This window comes from Lepus europaeus, chromosome 4, assembly GCF_033115175.1.
Source record: "Lepus europaeus isolate LE1 chromosome 4, mLepTim1.pri, whole genome shotgun sequence".
Lineage (NCBI taxonomy): Eukaryota > Metazoa > Chordata > Mammalia > Lagomorpha > Leporidae > Lepus > Lepus europaeus.
In genome coordinates this window covers 33829936-33855082 of record NC_084830.1, presented here as the reverse complement: position 1 = coordinate 33855082, position 25147 = coordinate 33829936, and the positions used below count along the sequence as shown (strand labels likewise).

The following is a 25147-nucleotide window of genomic DNA, read 5'->3' as shown; positions in this document are numbered from 1 at the left end:
CTAGAGCTCATATGGGATGCCAGCATTGCAGGCCAGCACTATCTGATGAAAAGATGACAATCTATCCTTTGAATTGCCTTGATATTTTTGTCTAATGCATTCAACATACATCTTTGTCTAAATCAAATAAGCATATATTTGAGTCTATATCTGGATTCTCTATTGTGTTCTATAGATCTATTTAAAGATCTTAATGCCAATACCACACTGTCTTTACTACTGTAGCTTTACTGGCCATCTTTAGTTCATTTTCCGTGAACTGTTTATCTTTTACCTACTTTTCTGCTGGGTAACTTAGCTACTTTTTATTAAATGGTAGTTTTTATATTCTAGAATTTAATCATCTAATATACTTGTATCATACCTCTTAGTCTGTTGCTTATTTTTTACCACTGTTAAGTAGGTCATAAAGAATTTATCCTGTAGTGGTGATCAAATTCACTAATCTTTTCCATTAAATTTTTTGGTTTCTAGAATTTAGGAAGACTGCTTGATCTTGAGAATATAAATATTTTCTTCTAATTAAAAATAGAATTTTTTTTTTAACTGACATGGTGATACTACATCTTTAAATTACAGTTTAATGATATACCTTGTTACATGGCATGGTACTTTTTACCTTGGCTGGTTTTGGTACATTTATTCTCACCAATTTTAGAAACATTCCTTTTGGTTGATTACTATAACTGCATCATTAGGCCTAATTTTTATTAGCTCTACTAGTATTACTTGTTCAATAAGAAATGCTTACATTTAAGCATTTAAGATGCTGGTTAAGATGCCTGTGTCTCAAATTGGAGTACCTGAGTTTGATGCCTGGCTCCAGATCCTGATTCTAGCTTCCTACTAATGCAGACTTTAGGAGGTAGTGGTGATAGCTCAAGTAATTGAGTTCTAGCCAGACATGTGGGCATTTGGTGAACTAATAGATGAGAGCTGTTTGTATCTCTCAGATAATATTTTCAAAGCTTACAGTAGTAATCAATGATAAGTGCAATCATAGTTTCTCTCTATATCACTTGCTATATGTAAACATATCATTTGTTCTTTTCTATCTCTGTAGATCATTTAAAAAAAATTTCTGTGCACTCATGACTTAACCTGTATTTTTTTTCTTTCTGAGTGGAGATGGGGTAGATGTATATTATTAACCATTCTTAATTTCCTGAAACTCTCTGATCCTTTTTCTGGCTCTTCCCATTGACAGTTCTTATGCTTGCCTCATGTATATAGTCACCACGGTTCTATCTTTGGTCATACTTTTTTCTACCAGTAGAACAACTACTCTATCTATGCTACCTCCACCTCCTTTTCCCTTCCAAAGAGAAATTTTACCTGAAGAGTCACTGGAATGTATAATGTCTCTTTATTCATAGCAATGCATTATGCTTAATACTGAAAAAAATCATACTTCAGTATATAATTGATGCTTAAATGTGTTGATACTTTGTTTTGCAGATTAACTATTCATTGTAAAACTTTTTACTATGATACTTTATAAATACCCATTTATACTTTATGATAAAAGATACAAGAAAGAACATGGATAGTTTTGGTGGTATATGTGGTATATGTCTTATTCAAATAAATGTTATTTATTTTAAAAAGTGTAGAACACTGTTTAAGCTGAGTTACACGTTTATGGAATGCTTGAAGCACTTCAAGAAAATATAGCTTTTAAGTGCCACTCTAGATCTAATAATCTCTTAACATAGGTCAACATGCAATAATACTTAGGATGAGTTATCTAGTTTTCAATCCAACAATAATTTTGTAAAAATCAAATAAAAAATATTGATTGCTTCAAAAATTGGGATATATGCATAATCACATGGCTAATTAAGCACATTAGTATATTTTTTCTTACATTCCCAAAAGAAGGTACTTACTACCTTTGGGGAAAAATTTGAGAAAATTCAGACTTTCAACATATATTTAAGCTATCTCCTTCCTACTCCTAACAGAGTACTACTATGACGCTAATTCTCAGTACAGTTCTCAGGACCATTCCCAACATTTTATCCAGCAGACCAATAGTTCTCTTCAGAAAATTACATTCATGTTCTAAACCCTATGTCAGAATATAATCTCTATCTTTTTCCTCCTGTGTCTCAAACCTGTTTTTCTTTTATTCATTAATATTTAATTCAAATAAAGGCTAAACAAAAATACGTTAGGAACAAATATTTTCTATTTTGTATTGTTTATCTTTGTTTTATGCTTATGAAATTATGGTCAACTCCATCATTACAATATAAAATATAATTTGAGGATAATATGAGATAGACACCTAAAAATGGTATAAAATTTTTAAAGACTGCTAGCAAATGCAAACTACAGTAAGACAAACTAGAATTTATGGTAAAACAGATTTAATGTATAAACAAGACTGTTTTTGTTAAACCAGTCAGAAAAATGAGAAGTTCAAGCATAAATTATATTTTGTCCTTTTGTAGTACACTGTCACATCAGTGACTCCCCCAGTATGTTAGACCTCCTGCTGTCTGTCTGCTTGTGGAGTCCCCTCTAGACTTGGCCAGGTGACTAGCTTCGTCCAATGGGACATTAACAGATGTGATAGAGTACACCTGATAAAGCTGATAAGCTCTTGTTATGAAGCACACTCTTGGAAAGTTTCCTCTATTATGCATGGGAAGAAGCCATGTATCTTGCATTCCCTACAGAGATTCAGCTATTCAGTGTAACAAGACTCAAAATTTTACCTGTTATCCTATATTCTAAAGGTATACAGTATACCAACTAATCAATGAACAAAGAGTACATGAGAAGTATTTTTATTTTTAAACATGGAGTTGTATATCTTTCATATAAACAATGAGATTTTATCTTGTTTCTTAAAAATAATTATACTCATTGACACTATCTCTATATATTTTTTACAGAAGAAAATGTTCCCTAAATCTGCAGCTTCATTCCATAGCTCTTACAGAATCATAATTTCTTGAATACATTTCTAGTATCCTTTAAAAAATTAAAAATTCATACAAGATATTTTTCATCATTAAAACTTAACAGGTTACAGAATAATTGCCCAGCCTCTAGCTACCACTGAATACTTTTCCGGTGCAGAGAAGCCAACATGTTGGAGTAATTAATTCTCTGTATTTACTTTTATTAAAAAGAGGTTTTTGGTAGTGAGAACAAATAATCTCTCGTTTGTTGCTTGAAAGCCTAAAATAGGATCATTGGTTTCCAGGCTTGCTACTTGCTGCTTAGCAACCTGCCCTACTTTCCTGCCTTCCTTTCTGTTGTAAAGTACAGTGGACATGGGGGTAGGCTGACGATAGATGAATACGCGACGGAGGCACTCACACAGGGCTGCATAGGAGTAATTTGGAGCACAGGCAAAAAATTTTTTGTCTCTTTTTGATGCTTGTACATAGCCTGCCAAGAATGAGACAAACAAAATTGTACATTAATCAGAAGGAAAAAAATGATTTAGCATTTAACATTGTAATTTCTAATACATATTAAGATATCTAAGATATATACCATAAATGCTCAACAATGGCTGAATTCTGAACCATTAATGATTAGTCATAATTAATTTCTTTCAACTGGTACAAAAAAAAAGAAACTTAATTCCTAAGGAGCAAGACAAGTATGCTTCATCTTTTCAATAAAAGCACAACATGATTCTATTTGTTTTCTGTTTTAGATTTTTAGTGTTATTTGTGGAAAACGGCAACCACATGCCAAAATAGCTTTAATATTTAGGTTCATGAATCATAAGTTTGGCATCATAGAATATTTTTTTCTTTTATCAACTGGAAAATCCTTCTAGGATACTATCAAAGTTATTCCAGAAGTTTCTTCATAATGTATCTCTAAAGGCACTAAAATTCACAATGCATTCTCCTCATTGCTATAATGTTGAATATTTTTATACATCAGTAATAATGATGTAACAAGATTTCATGTTTTATAGCTCTCAGAAGTAGAAGTTTGAGTTCACTGCAACTCAAAAGAAAAGTCAAGAATGTAATTTAATGAGAATATCCCCTGGAAACTAATTAATCTGAAAAATATATTACTCTTGCATTAATTCATATACATGCTTACAAGGTATGTTTATAGATTAAAAGAACATTTATATTAGGATTTTCAGATTCGGACATTTTACTAAATATTATAAAATGTGAGGAAAAAATGGAAACGGAGATTTCATCAAACAATGAGGAAAGAAACTACGGAGCTTAAAAAAATACTGATTTCTTTGTGCTAAGTTTGAAGAGGGAAAAGTGAATAGGACATAGGCAGCTATTTGGGTAGTTTAGAATTTGCTCTCTAGTCCTTGGCAGGACTAATGTATATAATATTTCAAAAATATGTATCAAATGTTATATAGAAGCACTGAATTTCTCTGTAATAAGGAGTTTGGGGATACAAATGGAGCAAACTAGGCATTTAAAAATTATACACTAAAACTTTTACTGAAGACAGACAATAGAGAATAAAAATTATAGGAGGAAGGCTAGATATTAAGTGGTTAAATTAATCACTTTGTTTATTGGGTCAGACTTTGTATATTAGGTCATACAAATCCATTTGGATTCTGAGTTAACCATTTTAGCAACCTACATTATTAGCTGTAATTGACAAATCTCTACAATTAGGCATACACATATACAGTCATCATAGTAAATGACTACTTCCTGGTGCCAGTTTAAAATAACCTTTCAAAAAAGCAGTAATTGCGGCTAATTCATATAAACAATGTTTCCCACACAATACATTTTGACTTATAATCAATGATTACATATGTTTACAATTATGTAGTTTAAAATTTTTCAAGCCCTAGCTTTAATACAGGTGTCTTCCACTTTAATGGCTCTTTTGCACTTAAGTTGCATGAAAGATGCCTCCTAATGTGAATTACCTTAAAGCAATTCTATGATGTTTTTGATGATTATGCATAAGAAACCTGAAAAAAATTCCATGCAGTTTATTGTCAAGCCCCCCTTGTTCAGATTCTAATATTGTATAGCTTATAGAATTAGAATAAGCAGTAACTGATCAAAATGAATGAAATGGTTAGATACCCACTTTTTAGTCTGTTGACTTTGCACAAGTACAAAAACCAGTTAGTCCTAAAAACCAATAGTACTAACATTCATCAAGCATAGTGCAGGCAACCAAATTATAAAACAAATCAACTCAAATGCAATTCAGGCATCTCAAATTAAAAAAAACTTAAAGACCAGTTTTTTATATATTAGAAAATGTTGTTAAAGAGATTGCTTTTATACCTAAAGCATTGAATGTTGCGATGTGCTCCCACATATCATCTTGTCTACTTGAGTGTGGCTGCCAGAGTAGGGCATCAACATCATGGCGCAAACAGAAACAGGGCATTTCTTTAGGATCTACTACGACAGAGAAAAGGTACTGGTTGCTTCCAAGGCTCACCTGAAAAGTGTCAAAAATAATCAACAAATTAATAATACTGATTGACTCCTTATAACAATCCCAAAAGAAATGTTTTGTTTAAAACTTCTTTTGCATATTTTAAAACCAAGATGAGTGATGCACAGGACATTTAACTTGCCAAAGGTCAGCTTAGTAGTAAGGTATGGAGCTGAAATTTGGATCTAGAGTTTATGTTTGTAACCCCTATGCGTACTGTTTCCCAAATGTTAATAACTAGTTTAAAACATGATCTAGAGCAACAATTTTATAAGCAGAATATAAACATGAGGTTTACAAATGCTAACTTGTAATAATTACCAACAATGATATCTAGAAGTTATTAGCATATTCTATACACCAAGGTGTTATAAATATTAATCTCAGTAATCCCTTGTCTTTATTAACTGATGAAAGAACAGACTTCCAGAACAAGTTACTCAAGAAAAATCACAATGCTAGGACTCAAATACAGACTTGTTTACAAATTATTTACTCAGTGTATTGGTTAATTATTTTAATTGCAGTAATACATGTCAATAATTGCAAAACTGCCTAAAGGAATTCATTTTAATATGAATATCCGTTTGATGATTTTATAATTTGATTCCATCTACAGAAATATTTCTAGGTCTTCTTTTTGCAGGAAATGCTATTAGAGTTTAAAATGCCAAAAAAAGAACTAGAGGTGGGTATTTGGCTTAGCTAGCAGATTGGGACACCTGCATTTCCTATTGGAATGCCTGTGTTTGTCTCTTGATCTGTTCCCAGTTCTGGCATCGTGCTAATGCACACCTTAAAAGTCAGCAGGTAATGGCTAAAGAGGTTGCGTTCCCACCACTTATGTGGAAAACCTGGGTTGAGTTCTTGGCTCCTGGTTTTAGCAGGGCTACTATGAGCATTTGAGGAGTGAACTAGCTGGATGGTAGTTCATGCAATGTCTCTCAAGTGAAAAAATTAAACTGCAAATTAAAACAAAATGCTGTTAAGCAGACTAAAAATTGCATCAACTGCAGAAAATACAAAATATGCACAGTATTTGATAAATACTGAATTGATTTTATAAGTTTTACAGCAGAATAGAGAGGAATAAAATGAGTTTAGTGAGGAGTGCAAACCTGGCCTGTATTTAATAGGGAAAAGCTGTGAAGTGGTTCTCCAGCAGCAGGATTTATTGATATAGCTATGTCAGCATAGGCTACTAGTCACAGGAGACGACAGTGATAGAGCAACCCAACTTCTACTCTTTCAACAATGCTGGGAATAAGGCTTTTGGGAAGGGCCAGTGCTAGTTCTCTAAGGAAGGCTAGCACACAGCGACCACAGATTATTTCCTCTCTCTTCTTGCTCTTAATAATCAGTGGCTGGTGCCAGTGCTGTGGCGCAGTGGGTTAACGCCCTGGCCTGAAGCACTGGCATCCCATATGGGCGCCGGTTCTAGTCCAGCTGCTCCACACCAAGAGAACTCATACACAAGATTCCGTAAAGCTGCAGCAAAATCAACAAGCAAAAATTGTCATTATTTTTACACAACAATAATGAACTTGCTGAGAAAAAATACAGTCCTCAAAATAATGGCTATCAAAAATATAAAATTCCTTGGAATAAATTTAAGGGTATGTGTGAGAGACTTCTACAGAAAAAATTACAAAACATTGATGAAAGGAACTGAAAATGACATTCACCACAAAAAATATAAATATATTCCAGGTTTACATGGATTGGTAGAATTGCTTTGGGTGGCATGGACATCTAAATATATATACTTTGAAAATATACTTGAAAGAATTCAAGCCAATCTCCCATCAAAACACCAATGACATTCTTCATAGCACTAGAAAAAACAATCATAACATTCATATGAAAGTAAAAATGACTCCAAATTGCCAAAGCATTCTTGAACAAAAAGAACAAAGCTGGAGGTATAATACCAGACTCCAGACATACAGAGCTACTGTAACAAAAACAGCACTGTACGAGCAAATGCATATACATACATACACATATGAACACATAAAACCAATGGAAGAAAACAGAAATGCCAGAAATGAATCCACACGTCTGCAGACCATTGATGTTTGAAAAAGGCACCAAAAACATGCAATAGTGCACCACAGAAAGTATTATTTCTTTAGTAATGGTGCTGGGAAAACAACATTCATAGGCAGAAGACTGAAACTTGACCCCCTACTTCTCATGTTGTACAAAAAAACCAAACTGGATTGAAGATCCAAATGTAAGAACTGAAACTATGAAACAAAGTGGAAACACTTCAGGGAAATACTTCAGAATTTTGGTATAGGTAGCAATTTTTTTTAATAAGATCCTTAAAAGCACAGGCAATAAAAGAATTATGCCAAACTAAGAATCTTCTAACAATCAACAGAGTGAAGAAACAATCTACAGAATGGAAGATAATATTTGCAAACTATGCATCTGACAATGAATTAGTATAGAATATGTAAGGACCTCAAAAATCTCATCCAAAAACAAAAAACCCTAACAATCCAGTTAAACAGGCGAGAATCTGAATAGACATTTCTCAGAAGAAATATAAATGGTCAACAAATATAAAAAAATTTTCAATCTCAATACTTATCCAGGAAGTGTAAATCAATACAATGAGGTATCATCTCAATCTAGTCACAGGGGCTATTATCGAAAAGAGAAAAATGTTGACAAGGATGTGAAGAAAAGGACTTGTGCATGGTTGCTGGGAATGCAAATTAGTACAAACATTATGGAAAATAGCATAGCAGTTCCCTAAACAACTAAAAATAGATCTATATGACCCAGCTCCCACACCCTCTGGGTATATATCTGAAGGAAATGAAATCAGCATTTAAAGAGATGCTGAAACTCCCACGTTCATTGCAGTACTAGTCAAAATTACCAAGGTATGACCTCAACCTACATGTTCAGCAATGGACAAATAGGACAAGAAAATGCGGCCTGTTTACAAAATGGAATATTATTCAACCACAAAAAAAGAATGAAATCCTGACAGCTGTACCAAAATGCATGGAATTGGAGATCATATTAAGTGAAATAAGCCACATATGGAAAGACAGATGACACATTTTCTCTCTCATATCTGAAAATGTTAAAAAAGTAGTTCTGAACTTAACATAGCGATTAGCAGAAACTGGAAAAGATGAGGGAGCAGGAAGGTGAAAGGTTGGATAATGGTACTAAAATGTAGTTGGATGGAGGTAAGGGGTTCTGGTGTTCTGAAGCACAGTGGGGAGATTATACTGTATAGAGATCTGGAACAACAGAACCCAGTAAGCTCTAAGAACAAAGAAAAAGAAATGAAAAGGCTAATTGACAAGTATGTTTGGTCGATCCTGTGTATATGTGTTGAAATATTGCACTGTACCCAATAAAAACAGTGTTAAATGTTGATCTAAAATTTAAACAGAAAATAATTTTTTAAAAAAGAAAAATAACCACTGAAGGGTGATCAGGAATCTTCACACTTGACCAAGTTCACAGTTCTGACTTCTTTGTTCTCATCCCTGGAAATGTTACTTTCTTAGTCTTTCCCTATGTCTTTCTAAATGTATGAGAAAAATTCTCCAAACTTCCATGAACACCACTTTTGAAAGATTCTCAAAATCTAACTCCAAAATGTCTTTTCAATATTGGTATCTATTATTCTTCTCAAAACTTAACATTAATCACAACCGGGTCAGAGTTTACAGAACCATCTCCCCTATTGTCTCACCCACTCTTAACATACAAATGACTGCAAGAAGCTTTACACAAAGTTAATACAAGTGTAACATAACAACTTATATCCCTCCTATAAATTTATCTCAATTCACTTTTATTCTATAGGATAAGAACTACTACAGTCTTGTGTAAGGCACTTAACTACATTTTATACCCCTGTAACTACTCACAAAGCTATAATAGTACTTTTTTCCACAATTATTACAATGAGTAAATGGTATATTTCAAGCGCTTGAACAACCACAGGTACTTTTAAAAAATATGTTAATATCAGATATTACCATTCTATACTTCTTTTAGATATTCTAATTACTGGCATTCCAAGGTAAACAAATGAGATGAGCAACATAAAAAAAAAAAAAAAAGAAGCTTTGGAGTAATCTTCCTATAGCTTATCAAGCACTGTCATTTTTCGCCTAGGAAAAATGTACTGTAAGAAGCAGTGAGGGCCGGCGCCGTGGCTCAACAGGCTAATCCTCCGCCTTGAGGCGCCGGCACACCGGGTTCTAGTCCTGGTCGGGGCGCCGGATTCTGTCCCGGTTGCCCCTCTTCCAGGCCAGTTCTCTGCTGTGGCCCGGGAGTGCAGTGGAGGATGGCCCAAGTGCTTGGGCCCTGCACTCCATGGGAGACCAGGAGAAGCACCTGGCTCCTGCCTTGGGATCAGCGCGGTATGCAGGCCGCAGCGGCCATTGGAGGGTGAACCAACGGCAAAAGAAAGACCTTTCTCTCTGTCTCTCTCTCACTGTCCACTCTGCCTGTCAAAAAAAAAAAAAAAGTGAGAGGGGGCCCAGTGTTGTTGCCTAGGGGTAAAGTCGCTGCCCACAGTGCCAGCATCCCATATGGCCGCCAGTTCTTCCCAGCTGCTGCACTTCCAATCCAGCTCTCTGCTATGACCTGGGAAGACAGAAGATGGCTCAAATGCTTGGGCCCCTGCATCCACGTGGGAGACCCGGAAGAAGCTCCTGGCTTTGGATTAGCACAGCTCCGACCACTGCAGCCATCTGGGGAGTGAACCAGCAGATGGAGGACTTTGCTGGCCCCCTCTCTCTCTTTCCCTCTCTCTCTCATTCACTCACTGCCTCTGCCTCTTTGTAACTCTGCCTTTCAAATAAATAAAATTTTTTTTTAAAAAAATTTCTAAACTCTTGTATCATTTTAGAAGGAAGAAATGCAAGGTTCATTGCCATATAAATTTTATGTTATCAACAGTTTCAAATGTGTGCTCATTGCTTTCTAATTTTAAATTCTTCCTGTTAATGCACATGATTTAGTTTATGGATCTGCCCAGCAAAAAAAAAAAGTGAACACGGGTTTGTTTTGCATTAAGATTTGGATTCTTTAAACTAATTTTCTGAATGTTTCAAAAACATAGTAAACAAATTGCATATATTTTACTTTGAGATACAACACTTGCATTAAAAAATGAAATATATACAGAATTCTTGTTTGCATATGTAGTAAGGAACTATGTAACTTTCATTTTACATATTGAAGGTTCTTCCTTTTAAAATTATTTCATACAGGAAGGTGGCAATAATAATTTTAAAAACTTATGCCACTGTAAGATCTTTGAAATTTTTTAGTTAGGTCAGCTGCAGCCAAAGGAAAACATGCTTACAGTTGTAATCAAAGGTTCTATGCTGAGATGATTAAGGCAATGGATAAACACCTACACTGTTTTTAAGAAAACACCTAAAAAGCAGAATGGCTCTGGGATGACTTGATAACTGATCACACCTTTCCTGACTTTTGCTTGCCTCCCTGTGCTCCCTGGGGTCTCTAGCACCATGCTGAACAATAGTAACAGCAGACATCCTGGCTTGTTCCCAATGTTAGCAGCAAGTATTCAGTCTTTCACCATGAAGTATGAGGGTAATTTTGTTTTTTTTTTTTTTTTAATATTTTTTAAGCTGTATTTATTTACTTGAAAGGCAGAGTTACAGAGAAGTAGAGGCAGAGAGAGAGAGATCTTCCATCTGCTGGTTCACTCCTCAGATGGCTGCAACAGCCAGTTACCTTCAGTTTCCTGGCTTATTAAGCATTTATATCATAAATGGATGGTAAATTTGGTAAAATTCTTTTTCTTCATCTACTAGGATCATCAAGCAATTTTTTCCCTTCTTTGGTTTGTTGATATGGTGAATTATACTAACTGAAAGTTGAATTAGTTTTGAATTCCTAGGAAAAAACCTGATCGGTCATGATGAGTTATCCCTTTTGTTTCTGGATTCAATTTACTACTATTTTGTTAAGCATTTTAATACCTACATCCATGAAGGATAATAGTTTCTTTTTCTTCCTTTCTCTAATATGTTTGACATCAGAGTAATGCTAGGCCTCATAAAATAATTTGGAAAGTGTTCCTTTATTTTTGGAAAGTCTGAACAAAACTGCATTTGTCAGATGAAGAAATAATACCAGAGAAGCCATCTGGGCCTGGTGATTTCTTTCTTGGATTGTTTTCAACAATCTTTAATAGATATAGGACTATTAAGGTTATCTAGTTTTTGCTGAGTGAACTTTAGTAGTTTTGCCTTTCAAAGAAATGTTTCACATAAATTGTCAACTACAGTGAAACAGTTGTTCAAAATATTCCACTTATACTATAGTATCATAAGGACCTGTATGGAAATCCCCATTTTTACTCCTGACATTGGCAAATTCAGTATTCTATTTCCTTGGTCAGTCTGGCTAGAGATATACCAATCAGGATTTTCAGTTTACTAGTTCCCAAACTTAGCAACAACTAAGCACTGACTGGAAAAACTAAAATTAGAGAATAAACAAAATTGAGACCAAAAAAAAAATAAAAGATCAGTAAAATGATAACTGAATAAAATTGATACCATATTGGCCCAAGTAACCAAACAAACAAAAGGGGGAGGGAGCACCCAAATTAATAAAAGCAGAGATGAAAAGAGAGATGTTAGATGGATACCACAGAAATCAAAAGAATGATCACAAGTTACTATAAACAGCTATTTGCCAAAAAATTAGAAAATCTAGAAGAAATGGATAGATTTCTAGACACATACAATCTACCAAAACTGGAACATGAAGATATAGGATGAAAATTGGAAAATAACCAAGACAGAGATTGAATCAATAATAAAGACCTTCCCAACAAAGAAAAGCCTAGAACCAGATGGCTTCACTGCTGAATTCTAAGAAACATTTAAGGAAGAACTAATTTGGGGCTAGTGCTGTGGTGTAGCAAGTTAAGCTGCTGTCTGCACCGCTGATACCCCATATGGGCACCGGTTTGTGTTCCAGATGTTCCACTTCTGATCCAGTTCCCTGCTAATGCACCTTGGAAAGCAGTAGAAGATGGCTCCAGTGAATGACCGCCTGTACCCATAGAGGAGACTCGGATGAAGCTCATGACTACTAGCTTTGACCTGTTAAGCCCTTGCCATTGCAGCCATTTGGGTAGTGAACCAGCAGATGGAAGACCTCTCTCTCTTCTCTCCCTCTCTCTCCATAATTCTGACTTTCAAATGCAAGGAAGGGAGGAAGGATGAAGAGAAGGAAGAAGAAGAAAAAGAACAACAAATTCATATTCTTAAACTATTCAAAACAATTGAAAGGGAGGGAATCCTCCCAAACTCCTTCTACGAGGTGGAAGAACCAAAGTGACTCCATTTTAAAAGAATAAAAAAAAGCAGCCTCCGTTTCCCATAGCAGACCCGAGTCCTTGTAAAAGCAGGCATTCAGGCATTCCGGAGATACCAAAGCTTACCAGGGACAGCTAGTTCGGTAGACCAACAACAGCACAGTAGAGATTGCTAAACAAAGTAACTCCCTGTACCCAAAGCTTCCATGCTGTATGTAACTCTTTTTTCCTGCTGATGTAGCCCTTTTTTCCTTTAAAAACTCTCCCAAACAAAGACGGGGCCTCACTCCTTCCTCCGCTGTGCCGGCTGGTTGGATGGGGTCCCTGTCGCGGCTTGTACTCCTGAATAAACCTTGCTTTTGCAGTTCGGTGTGATCGACTCTCTGGGGGTCTCTGCGGGGATCTAACGATCTGGGCACAACAAGGTCAGCATCAACTTAATTACAAAACCAGAAAAATATTACAACAAAGAAAGGGAACTAGAGACAAATATCCCTGGTAGACATAGATACAAATATCCTCAACAAAATACTAGCTAATTGAATCCAACAATTGAATACATCAAAAAGATCATTCACCAGGATGAAGTGGGATTTATTACTGATACGCAGGGATGATTCAACACGTGCAAATCAATAAACGTGATACATATATCAACAAACTGAAGAATAAAAACCATGATTATCTCAGATGTAAAGTGTTTGATAATATACAACATTGTTTCATGACAAAAACTGTGGTGGAATGAGAAGGCCATGCCAAGATGGCCGCGGGCAACAGAAACGGCCTGGCAACAGGCTGTGATTGGATGGCTTCAGAAACTACATGAGGTTGTGTGGGAGGACTCAGGGTGTGGCTGGGACTTGGGCTGTCACTTTGGAAGGCTCTACATTCTCGGGTCTCCCTGGCTACCTGATGAGGGACACTGGTAGGGAATCAGCTTATACTGAGGACTACATAGATCCTTTGTGTGGTCCTTGAGGCAGAGTGGACAAATAATATACCTACTGGGTCTACTGCCCAGGCAGTGGTCTCCTTTGAGGAAAGAAGCACAGCTTAGTCTACAACAGACAAGAACAAACCTCCCCTCTGATGTTAAAAAAAAAAAAAAAAAAATTTACCATGCCAAACCTGGGTGTGTCACCTCAGACACGTCCTATACCCTGGAGAACTGAACAGAGCTCCTTGTTCAAACCCACCTCTAAGTATTCACTGAAAGGACACTCCACTAATCTACAGAGGCATAGTACAAAGAGAAAAGCCACCACGGTGAAACAACAATGAAGAAACAAACAAGTATCTCCACAAATGCCGAATAACACACTGCTCTCACCACTGCTATTCAATATAGTCCTGGAAGTTTTAGTCAGAGCCCTTAGACGAGAAAAATAAATCAAATTCAAATTGGGAATGGGGAAGTTAAACTATCCCTACTTGCAAATGACATAACTCTACATATAAGGGATCGAAAAGACTCCACCAAGAGACTATTGGAACTCCTAGAAGAGTTTGGTAAAGTAGCAGGATATAAAATCAACACAAAAACCAATAGCCTTTGTATACACAGACAATGCCATGGCTGAGAAAGAACTTCTAAGATCAATCCCATTCACAATTGCTACAAAAAAAAAAAAAAATCAAATACCCTGAAATTAATTTAATCAAAGATGTCAAAGATCTTTATGATGAGAATTATAAAATATTAAGGAAATAGAAGAAGATACAAGAAAATGGAAAAACTCCATGTTCATGGATTGGAAGAACCAATATCATCAAAATGTCCATTCTTCTGAAAGCAATCTACAAATTCAATGCAATACTAATCAAAATAACAAAACATTCTTCACAGATCTAGAAAAAATGACGCTGAAATTCATATAGAAACACAAGAAACCTCGAATAACTAAAACAACCTTATACAACAAAAGCAAAGCCAGAGGCATCACAATACCAGATTTAAAGACATACTACCAGGCCGGCACTGCGGCTCACTAGGCTAGGCTAATCCTCCACCTGTGGCACCAGCACCCCGGGTTCTAGTCTTGGTCGGGGTGCTGGATTCTGTCCCGGCTGCTCCTCTTCCAGTCCAGCTCTCTGCTGTGGCCTGGGCGTGCAGTGGAGGATGGCCCAAGTGCTTGGGCCCTGTATCCACATGGGAGACCAGGAGGAAGCACCTGGCTCCTGGCTTTGGATCAGCGCAGCACGCCGGCTGCAGTGTGCCAGCCGTAGTGGCCACTTCGGGGGGGTGAACCAATGGAAAAAGGAAGACTTTTCTCTCTGTCTCTCTCACTGTCTAACTCTGCCTGTCAAAAAAATAAATAAATAAAAAGACATATTACCAGGCAGTTATAATCAAAACAGTGTGGGCTGGTACAAAAATAGATGGACAGCCAGCGCCGTAGATCAATAGGCTAATTCTCCACCTGCGGCGCCGGCACACTGGGTTCTAGTCCTGGTCGGGGCGCCAGATTCTGTCCCGGTTGTCCCTCTTCCAGGCCAGCTCTCTGCTGTGGCCCGGGAGTGCAGTGGAGGATGGCCCAAGTGCTTGGGCCCTGCACCCCATGGGAGACCAGGAGAAGCACCTGGCTCCTGATCAGCGTGGTGTATCAGCCGCAGCGCACCGGCTGCGGTGGCCATTGGAGGGTGAACCAACGGCAAAAGGAAGACCTTTCTCTCTGTCTCTCTCTCTCACTGTCCACCACTCTGCCTGTCAAAAAAAAAAAAAAAAAAAAAAAAAAGATGGACAGACCAATGGAACAGAATAGAAACACCACAAATAAGTCCAAGGATCTACAACCAACTTATATTTCGCCAAAGCACTAAAACCAACCCCTGGGGCAAGGGCAGTCTCTTCAACAAATGGTGCTGGGAAAACTGGATTCCATGCAGAATATGAAGCAGGGCCCCTACCTTACTCCTAATACAAAAACCCATTCAAAATGGATTAAAGACCTAAATTTATGATATGAAACCATCAAGTTATTAGAAAACATTGGGGAAACCCTGCGAGACATGGGCACAGGCAAAGAATTCTTGGAAAAGACCTAAGAGGAACACGCAATAAAAGCCAAAATTAACAAATGAGATTACATCTTATTGAAAAGCTTCTGTACTGCAAAAGAAGCACTCAGGAAAGTAAAGAGGCAACTGACAGAATGGGAGAAATTATTTTCAAACTATCCAACTGATAAAGGATTAATAACCAAATATATAAAGAGATCAAGAAACTCCACAGCAACAAAACAACACAAACAAAACAAACAACATTAAGAAATGGGCAAAGCCTGACTATTTCTGTAAGCCAGAGACTTTAAGTACCTCTTCAAAACAAAAAGGATAAGTTGTCTTTGCCTCCGTCACATCAAGACTGCTGCATCTTGAGGCAGTCATGCTATAGCTGCCTCTTTTGATTCTCTCTGGGAACGGTTATTGGCAATAAAAATTCCTAATAAAAAGGGTTTATAATCCACATAAGGGTAGCCAATCACCACCCACTATCTGGGATTCTGCAAGATATATTCTTTTCATCTTAAGGGACACTCCACTTACAATTAGTTTTGTCGAGTCTTACTTATGCTAATTAACGAACTTATATGTTTCAGAACTTGACTTCTGGGAATAACAAACCATGCAGGGACACAGACACTGGTGGTGACTGAGACTGCTCCAGCTTACAAAATGAATTTGTTAGATAAGAGAGACAGAGACTTGCAGATCCAAGACAATCAGGGCCTGCACTATGCCCTTCATAAGCACGAAGCAGCTTTAGAAGATATAATTCTACACCCTTCAGCATCACTTAAGATTAAGGGAATGGAGTCTCTGAGGGGGAAATGTTGTAAGCAGGCATATAGGATAAAACTGGACAGGTTTGTGAGCTGGAAGACCATGCCTTCATCATGCCCCTGTGTGACCTCATTCTCCTACCTGACCACACACCTGTGTGCTCACTGGCCAATCAGGCTAATTAACCACTCCCCTTTGGAAGTAGATTAAAGGCCTGAGACATGGTGGGCCCAGCCCTTTTTTTTTTGCCTTTTGCCATTGCGAACCCTTGTTGCCCCTGTGCCTCCAGGGTATGTGGCCTTCAGGCCACCTGCTCCATGCTTTCTAGCCTGCATGCTCCTCCACATGGCTGGCTCCTAGTACTTGGTATGAATCCAGATTTCCCTCCCTTTTAGATAGGGCCCTCACTCTCCTATGCATTTCTCTCACTGAATAAAAAGCTTAAAAACTTTTAAAAAAGTGCAAAGGACTTACAGACATTTTTCAAAAGAGGAAATCCAGGTGGCCAACTGACACATTAAAAAGTGTTTGGGATCACCAGCCATCAGAAAATGCAGTGCTGGCATCCCATATGGGCACTGGTTCAAGTTCCAGTTACCCCTCTTCCGATCCAGCTCTCTGCTATTGTCTGGGAAACCAGTAAGAAGATGGCCCAAGATCTTGGGCCCCTGCACCTGCATGGGAGACCTGGAAGAAGCTCCTGGCTCCTGGTTCCTGATCAGCACAGCTCTGGCCGTTGTGACCACTTGGGGAGTGAACCAGTGGATGGAAGACCTCTCTCACTCTCTCTGCCTTTCTTTCTCTCTCTGTGTAACACTGCTTTTCAAATAAATAAATCTAAAAAAAAAAAAAAAAAAATTAAATGTTGACTATCTGAAATTACAGCTGTTGCAGACCATGGTATTACACTCATTTTTCTACCCCTGAATTTTTAATAAATTTAATGATAATTTTTGGCATTTTGTTTGTAAACTAATACTCTACTAATGATAAAAAACCTCTTGCCCTCTTGACTCTGTATTGGACTTTTTTTGACATAAAATTTCAAAGAATGTGTCTGTGAGACAATACCCTTCTGATGCAGACTTGAGCCATACTTTCTGCTTTATCATGACCAGATCAAAATAGACAACCATGAAACTCATTAAGACCTGGCTCTATTTCAGGCATGGAAAGCCAAGACACTGTGGCAAAAAAGTGTCCTACATGAAGGACCTTGGTAGGTGAGACCACAGAGGAAAAAAATGGTCATCAAAGAAGGAGGTACTTTTAAACTCTGAAGGGAGGTGAAAACTTTTACTTTGCTTATGGCCTTGTCTAAATACTGATGAAGTCTGTGGATTCAAAAGGCTTCCATAGCCTAAGCAGCTCATGTCAAGAACCTTGGGTGATCACTGACGTCACACATAAGAGTGTTAATTGTTAAGTTAACAACAGGAGTCACTGTGCACTAACTTTCCATGCAGGAACTCTGTTCTCAAAGAGTTGCATTATGAGAATTAACAGTAAAACTTTTTCTCAAAGATTTATTTCATTTTAGTGTATTAAGTGGAAGATATTCTTATGTCTCATAAGTTTTAGTTATGCCAAAGTGTCCAACTCCATTGCTTGTTTTCTTAGGTACTTCCTTAATTAGTGATAAAATTCATTCACAAGGACTTTTTTTCATATTAAGTGGAGGATATTCTTATGTCTCATGAGTTATAGTTATGACTAAGTGCTTGCAAAAGATGTATCATTCTTGGCTGTTTCTTTAAAGTTAATTAAATTTCTAAAGAAAAGAAGTGAAATTAACTTCTAGATACAATGACTTTGAACAGTCCTTGTCTTGACTGTGGAGGAATAGTTTTGTGTGTGTGTGTGTGTGCGCGCGCAAATTTTTGAACTCTTTACTTAGTATAGAGTGGATCTTCTGTGTATAAAGTTAATTGAAAATGGATCTTAGTGGAGAATGGGAATCAGAATGGGAGAGAGGGGAGACAGAGGGGTGGGAGTGTGTGCGGGAAGTTGGGTATGGTGGGAAGAATCACCATATTCCTAAAGTTGTACTTATGAAATGCATGAAGTTTGTATTCCTTAAATAAAAGGTTCCTTTGGGGAAAGAAAAAAAAAAAAAAGACCTGGTTCTGGTATACTTTGCAGGAAGCAAAGTGAGAAACAACTACACAGGATCTAGAAAAGGAAGAAGTGCCAAAAGCAAAAAGAAAACAAATAAAAACATCTCTTATTCAATTTCTAAACTAAAATTTGAAAAAAAAATGAACTTCTTAAAATTAAAAACAGGAATTCACATCAGATGAAACTCAGTTTAAATACCTAATACATGCCTTAAAATAAACATGGATACCCCCCTCCAATAAATGAAGGCATTGATCCATTAAAAGTTGAACAAGAAATGCTGAAGCTACAGAAGGAATGAACCAAATAATAAATAAATATATATATACACATATGTATATAAAATAGAAAAGAAATATAAACTTGCTGGTTTTGATGATGCTTCTCTAAATGGCTAACATTCTTAAAATCAAAAATGACATCTTGGGGATAGAGCTGTGACTTAGTGGGTTAAGCTGCCACTTGTAACACACTGGTATCCCACATCAGAGTGATAGTTCAAGTCCTGGCTGCTCTACTTCTGATCCAGCCTCCTGCTAATATGCCTGGGAAAGCAGTGGATAACGGCCCAAGTAACAGTCTTTGCCACCATGTAGGAAAACAGGAGTTTCTGCCTTAGGCCTTGACCAATCCTAGCTATTGCAGTCATCTGGGGAATGAATCAGTAGATGGAAGATATCTTTTTCTCTATCATTCTTTCTCTGTTCCTTTGACTTTCAAATAAATAATTTTTTTTTTTTTTTTTTGACAGGCAGAGTGGATAGTGAGAGAGACAGACAGAGAGAAAGGTCTTCCTTTTTGCCGTTGGTTCACTCTCCAATGGCCGCTGTGGCCGGTGCATCTCGCTGATCCGAAGCCAGGAGCCAGGTGCTTCTCCTGGTCTCCCATGCGGGTGCAGGGCCCAGGGACTTGGGCCATCCTCCACTGCCTTCCCGGGCCACAGCAGAGAGCTGGCCTGGAAGAGGGGCAACTGGGATAGAATCCGGCACCCCAACCGGGACTAGAACCCGGTGTGCCGGTGCCGCAAGGTAGAGGATTAGCCTGTTAAGCCACAGCGCCGGCCTCAAATAAATAAATCTTAATTAAAATAAAAAGACTTCTTGAAAAGATCACATCCAAGGCACTATCAGGAAAGCAGAATCTACAAATGAATGCAAGAGATGACTGTGAAGGAGCACAGGAAGATTTTACCCCAAAATGTGGCACCTGGCCTGATTATTTTAAAATAAGTCTTTCAAAGTCAGCAGATGGTGTAAGAGGAGTTTAGTTTAATATATCCTTAAGATGACACCTGTATAAGAGAACACAACTGCCTTCCTCCTCCACCTCCACTCCCTTTGAAATCTTATGGCAGAGAAGACTACTGAAGAAGGTAACCACGCTCGGGTAGACTTTGTTCTAGCTTTATCTTAAAAAAAGGTCTGTCTCTTAGGCTCATTTCAATGCTAAAGAGAATTATTATACAGCAAATTTCTGTCTCTGGGACCATTTATTCTCCTAGTAATTGTATAAGACTTCTCAAAATTGTCTACATTTCCCTTCTCCTCATTCCCCACAGAAAAGGAATATATAAACTTCTGAATCATGTTGGGCTAGTGGGTAATTACACTTTATGATTCCCTCTGTGCATACAATAAATGTATGTATCTTTTCTACTTGTCTACTTTCAGTTCATTCCAGTTAATCCTTAGAGCATGGAAGGAATTTCTCTTCACTGGGGTAGACTATAAGATATCAAAGAGTATTAGAAATTGAAAGAGTATTAGAAATATCAAAGAGTATTAGTATTGTTCAGACAAAGGATCTCTAAAGATCAAGTGAAGGTTATGTTTTACTAATCAAAGGACTAATTAAAGAATAAGACTTAAACAACTCATCCCTCATCCTGGGTCTCAACTGAAATTGAAGATAGAAGAGGTTTATCTCCAAGATATTTGTAGGTGTGACTCTGCTTAATGAGGTTCCATTAAAGTTAACAGAGGGGCCTGCATGGTGGCATAGCAGGTTAAGCTGCCACCTGTGAGTGAGGTTTAAGGGCTGGCTGCTCCACTTCCAATCCAGCTCCCTGCTAATGTGCCTGAGAAAGCACAAGATGGCCCAAGTGCTTTGGCCCCTGCTATCCACTTGGGAGACTGAGATGGAATTCCTGGCTCTTGACCCAGACCTAGCAGCTGTGGCCATTTGAAGAAGGAAGCAGCAGATTAAAGATTTCTGTCTCTCCCTCTCTCTCTGTAACTCTGCCTTTCAAATAAATAAATCTTTCTAAAAAAAATAAATAAATAAATAAACAAATAAATAACAATATCTACAACGTTTTTAAGAGAATAACAACAGAATAAGCAGCAACAGCTTGGACTGAAATAGTACAAATGAGAAGAGGTCTTCAAGCCTTCCTAAATTTCTACAGGTTATAGAAGCTGGCTGTATTAGTGTATTAGTTTGCTAGAGCTCATTATTTGGCAACACCACAAGCTAAAGGATGCCTTGTATTCACTAACATTTTTACACATATATTTACTCTATATTAGTATCATTACAGTATAAGTGGTGACAGTAAATTGCTATAATAATTTGTAAAGCACTTTTATACAAAGTCAAAAATCCAAGATAAGGATGAAAAGTACACATATGGGATAATTTTAATGGTGGTATTTATGATTTCAAAAAGTCTAGGGGAAATGAAAATTTATTAGGTAATGATTAAGTAACATGTGGTATAGTTATAGTTGGGAAATATATATAGTATTTAAATACATGGACTCAAAGGTAAAATGCTTAGGGCAATATTAATTTTAAAAACAGCAGGCTACAAATTGAATCTACTATGATTACAGACATAAAAAGGTTACATGAGGACTACCAGGTAAAAGTTTTTAAAATGTCAGTTTAATACTGGCACTTCCAAAGCAGAAAAATGGAAAATATATATTAAAATGAATAAATTATATACTTGGATATCCACAAAGAAAAATATTGAACAGTTACAATGAATGAAACAGCAATACAAGCCAATGTTGTTTTGTTTCATATATACAAAAGCAGAGGGAAAGCAGTCAGAAAAGAATACCCAAGAATGTGGTTCCATTTATAGAGGTCCAGGATGTGTAAATAATCTATTATTATTATTATTATTGACAGGCAGAGATAGACAGTGAGAGAGAGAGAAACGTCTTCCTTTTCCGTTGGTTCACCCCCCAAATGGCCGCTACGGCCGGTGCGCTGCACTGATCCGAAGCCAGGAGCCAGGTGCTTCCTCCTGGTCTTCCTTGTGGGTGCAGGGCCCAAGCACTTGGGCCATCCTCCACTGCACTCCCGGGCCACAGCAGAGAGCTAGACTGGAAGAGGAGCAACTGGAACAGAACGGGTGCCCCAACTGGGACTAGAACCCGGAGTGCCAGCGCTGCAGGCGCAGGATTAGCATAGTGAGCTGTGGTGCTGGCTAAATAATCTATTATTAAGACGTGATAGGCGCTAGGCTGTGGCCTGGTGGGTTAAAGCCCTGGCCTGAAGAGCTGGCATCCCATTTGGGCACCAGTTCTAGTCCCGGCTGCTCCAGTTCCGATCCAGCTCTCTGCTATGGCCTGGGAAAGCAGCAGCAGATGGCTCAAGAGCTGGAGGAAGCTCTTGGCTCCTGGCTTCAGACTGGCGCAGCTCTGGCCATTGCGGCCATATGGGGAGTGAACCAGTGGATGGAAGACCTCTCTCTCTTTCTGTCTCTACCTCGCTCTGTAACTCTTTCAAATAAATAAAATAAATCTTTAAAAAAAAGACATATGTGATAAGGATTATTAAATATATCTGAAATTAATATTAAAGAACATTAAATTGGGGAGAGTTACCTGGGAAACAAGAAAAAAAGGCAAGGGGAAATGGAGGAAGTCAGGGGATGTGATCTAGAAAAAATAAACACTTGTTAAAAATGTTTATATTGATTTCTAATAATACTGTTTATTAAATATGAACTTCATTTTAAAAGACTTACATTGAAGTTTTTACCAAAGAAATCATGCTTTCATAGAAACCTGATTTTCATAGTTTATAATTTTTTTGATCTACTTGTACAATGGTTGTTTTGTAGAAATACACTTGAATGATGATTTGAGTTGCAAGCATTGAAATGGCCACTTTCTCATAAAATATCATTTATACTTGAAACAATAGGTCACAAATTATGTTTATTCATAATTGGGTATTTGGCAGTCATACTTTCAAATATAAATGAAGAGAGCATTTCACTTCAAGTAGAACAGGAAAAGTATTTGTCACCAATAATAAAATTAGAGCTTCTGAGCAAAATTTGGGGTTTGGGAAAACCTACTATGTTCATCACTATGAGGAAACTTCTTAACAATCTTTATATACTTTTCTATTCATACCAGTAGTATGTTAATAAATGCTTGTGTTTGTGAATGTGTGCTTTTACTGAATATTGAATGAATCAATATGAATACTGAAGGAACTTTACTAAATACTGAAATATCAAATGATATTAGAAAAATCTGCTCGATGCAGAGAACCAGTATTTCCAAATGGTCTGCATGGGAAAAACATCCATTTCAAATGCCCAAAAACCCATGAAATTTTTTTAACAACTACATTATTATTTATTTATATGAAAGAGAAAGAGACCAGCAGATAGCCAGCAACAGAGTTCCCATCCGCTAGCTCGCTTCCTAAATGTGCACAACAACCAAAACTGGGCCATATGGAAACCCAGAGTCAGGAACTCAATCCTGGTCTCCCAAAGGGGCGGCAGGGGTTCAATTCCTTGAGTCATCACCGCTGCCTCCCAGGGTCTGCACTCAGCAGGAAGCTGTAGTCAGGAGCCAAGGGACACAGCTGGGCATCAAACCCAAGTACTCTGATGTGAGATGCAGGCTCCTTAACCACTAAGCCAAATGCCCACCCTACCAACAGATTTTAAAGGAACAGAAAAAGAAAAGTTCACCAAAACAGTCACACTGTCAGCACTGCAACCAATCTATACAAATTTAATACTTACTGAATTTTGACGTAATATCAAAGAAAAGACCTTGCATATGAAAATATACTCATATACTCCTCTCTCCTTTCCAATTATATATCTGCATGAAACTGAATCTCACTGAATGCAGAAGCATATTCTATTATTGTAGTCATTAAAGAGATCAGCAAAAATGTAAAAAATACTATTCTTTTCTTGCCCCAGAAAATTCCCTTACTTTCATTAGAAAATGGTATTTTTGTTAAGATAACTTATTTTTAAGTTTAACAGATACTTATTTTTAAGTACTTTGAAAACTTCCTAGTTTTAATTTCTAATAAATTTTGATAAATATAATCCAAAGAGGAAAATTAAGTTCGACAAAGGACTTAAGAATGTAAAATGTCCTAAGACCACAGTCTGAAAACCATTTGTTTACTTTCTAAATGTTATTTTCCTCATTTATAACCTCTGATCCTATCTTTAAATCTTGCTGAGAATTAGCATATACAGTACACATTTTTTCTGTTTCCTTTCATGATATTAAGAAAATTTTACTCTCTGAAACATCTCTGCTTTCTGTCTTCAGGAGTCTATTTAAGAGCAGAAAATACTGCTTTTAGATTTCAATCTTATGTTTTAAGCAATATTTGATGTATAATACTTTCTTACCTAAGAAATTCACAGTAACATAATTTTTTAAAAATATCCCATCATCATTTGTTCACTTGAGTCTATATTTCATTTGATCACTACACATCAGTGTTGTCCAACATAAGCAAAAGGGGAGCCACATACAAAATTTTAAATTTCCTAGTAGCCATATTAAAAAAGAGTGAGGAAAATAGTTTCATAATATATTTAACCATATTCCAATATTATCATTTCAAGACAAAAATTTATTAATATTTCAAAATAATTTTTTGTGCTAGGTTTTTAAAACCTGGTTACATATTTTACACTTATAGCATATCTCAATTCAGGACTGGACAACCACATTTCAATTGCTCCATAGCCACCATCTGGGCAGTGGCTAATACTTTGAACAACACAGCTCTAGAAGGAAGCAAACATAATTCATCTGAATTCCAGCTGAATTCTAGTCTTAGTTTCACCTTAGAGAGCATATCTTTTCTACTTTTCTTCTTTAGTTCTAATATTTAGTATTTATTTTTTGTTTTGCTGTTTCACACAAGTTTGTTTATTTAACTTTTTTATTTTCCAAATGGCAAATCTTAGCCCTGCATCCATTTATTTCAGGAAAATTTATATATTGGAAATCTGTCATTTAAAATACAGAGTTCTGACCTTTTTGTTACAGTATTTTTTTTCTAAAACTATAAAGACATATACTGACCTTTCCATGTAATGTAACTTCAAATTGTCCAAAATCAAGGCAAATGAAATCAAGAAAGAACTTGACGTAGACATCACAAGAGATATAGATTATAAACTGTCTGTAAAGAATTTTGGTTTAGCTTGATTCCAAAACAGATATAACACCA

General features: G+C 36.9%; 1 protein-coding gene across 2 annotated transcripts in view; it reads right to left on the bottom strand.

The window, feature by feature from the left end:
* Positions 1-2271: 2271 nt before the first annotated feature.
* NUDCD1 (NudC domain containing 1) overlaps positions 2272-25147 on the bottom strand; it is an 87553-nt gene continuing 64677 nt past the window's right edge. The window contains exons 9-10 of one of the 2 annotated variants that reach the window (XM_062188099.1): positions 5271-5430; positions 2272-3405 (exon numbers count right to left, since the gene is read on the bottom strand). In XM_062188099.1, the coding sequence (XP_062044083.1) occupies positions 3113-3405; positions 5271-5430 (453 nt within the window). In that variant the 3' untranslated portion in view covers positions 2272-3112. The remainder of the gene's footprint in view (positions 3406-5270; positions 5431-25147) is intronic. The other variant, XM_062188100.1, reaches the window with a different exon arrangement.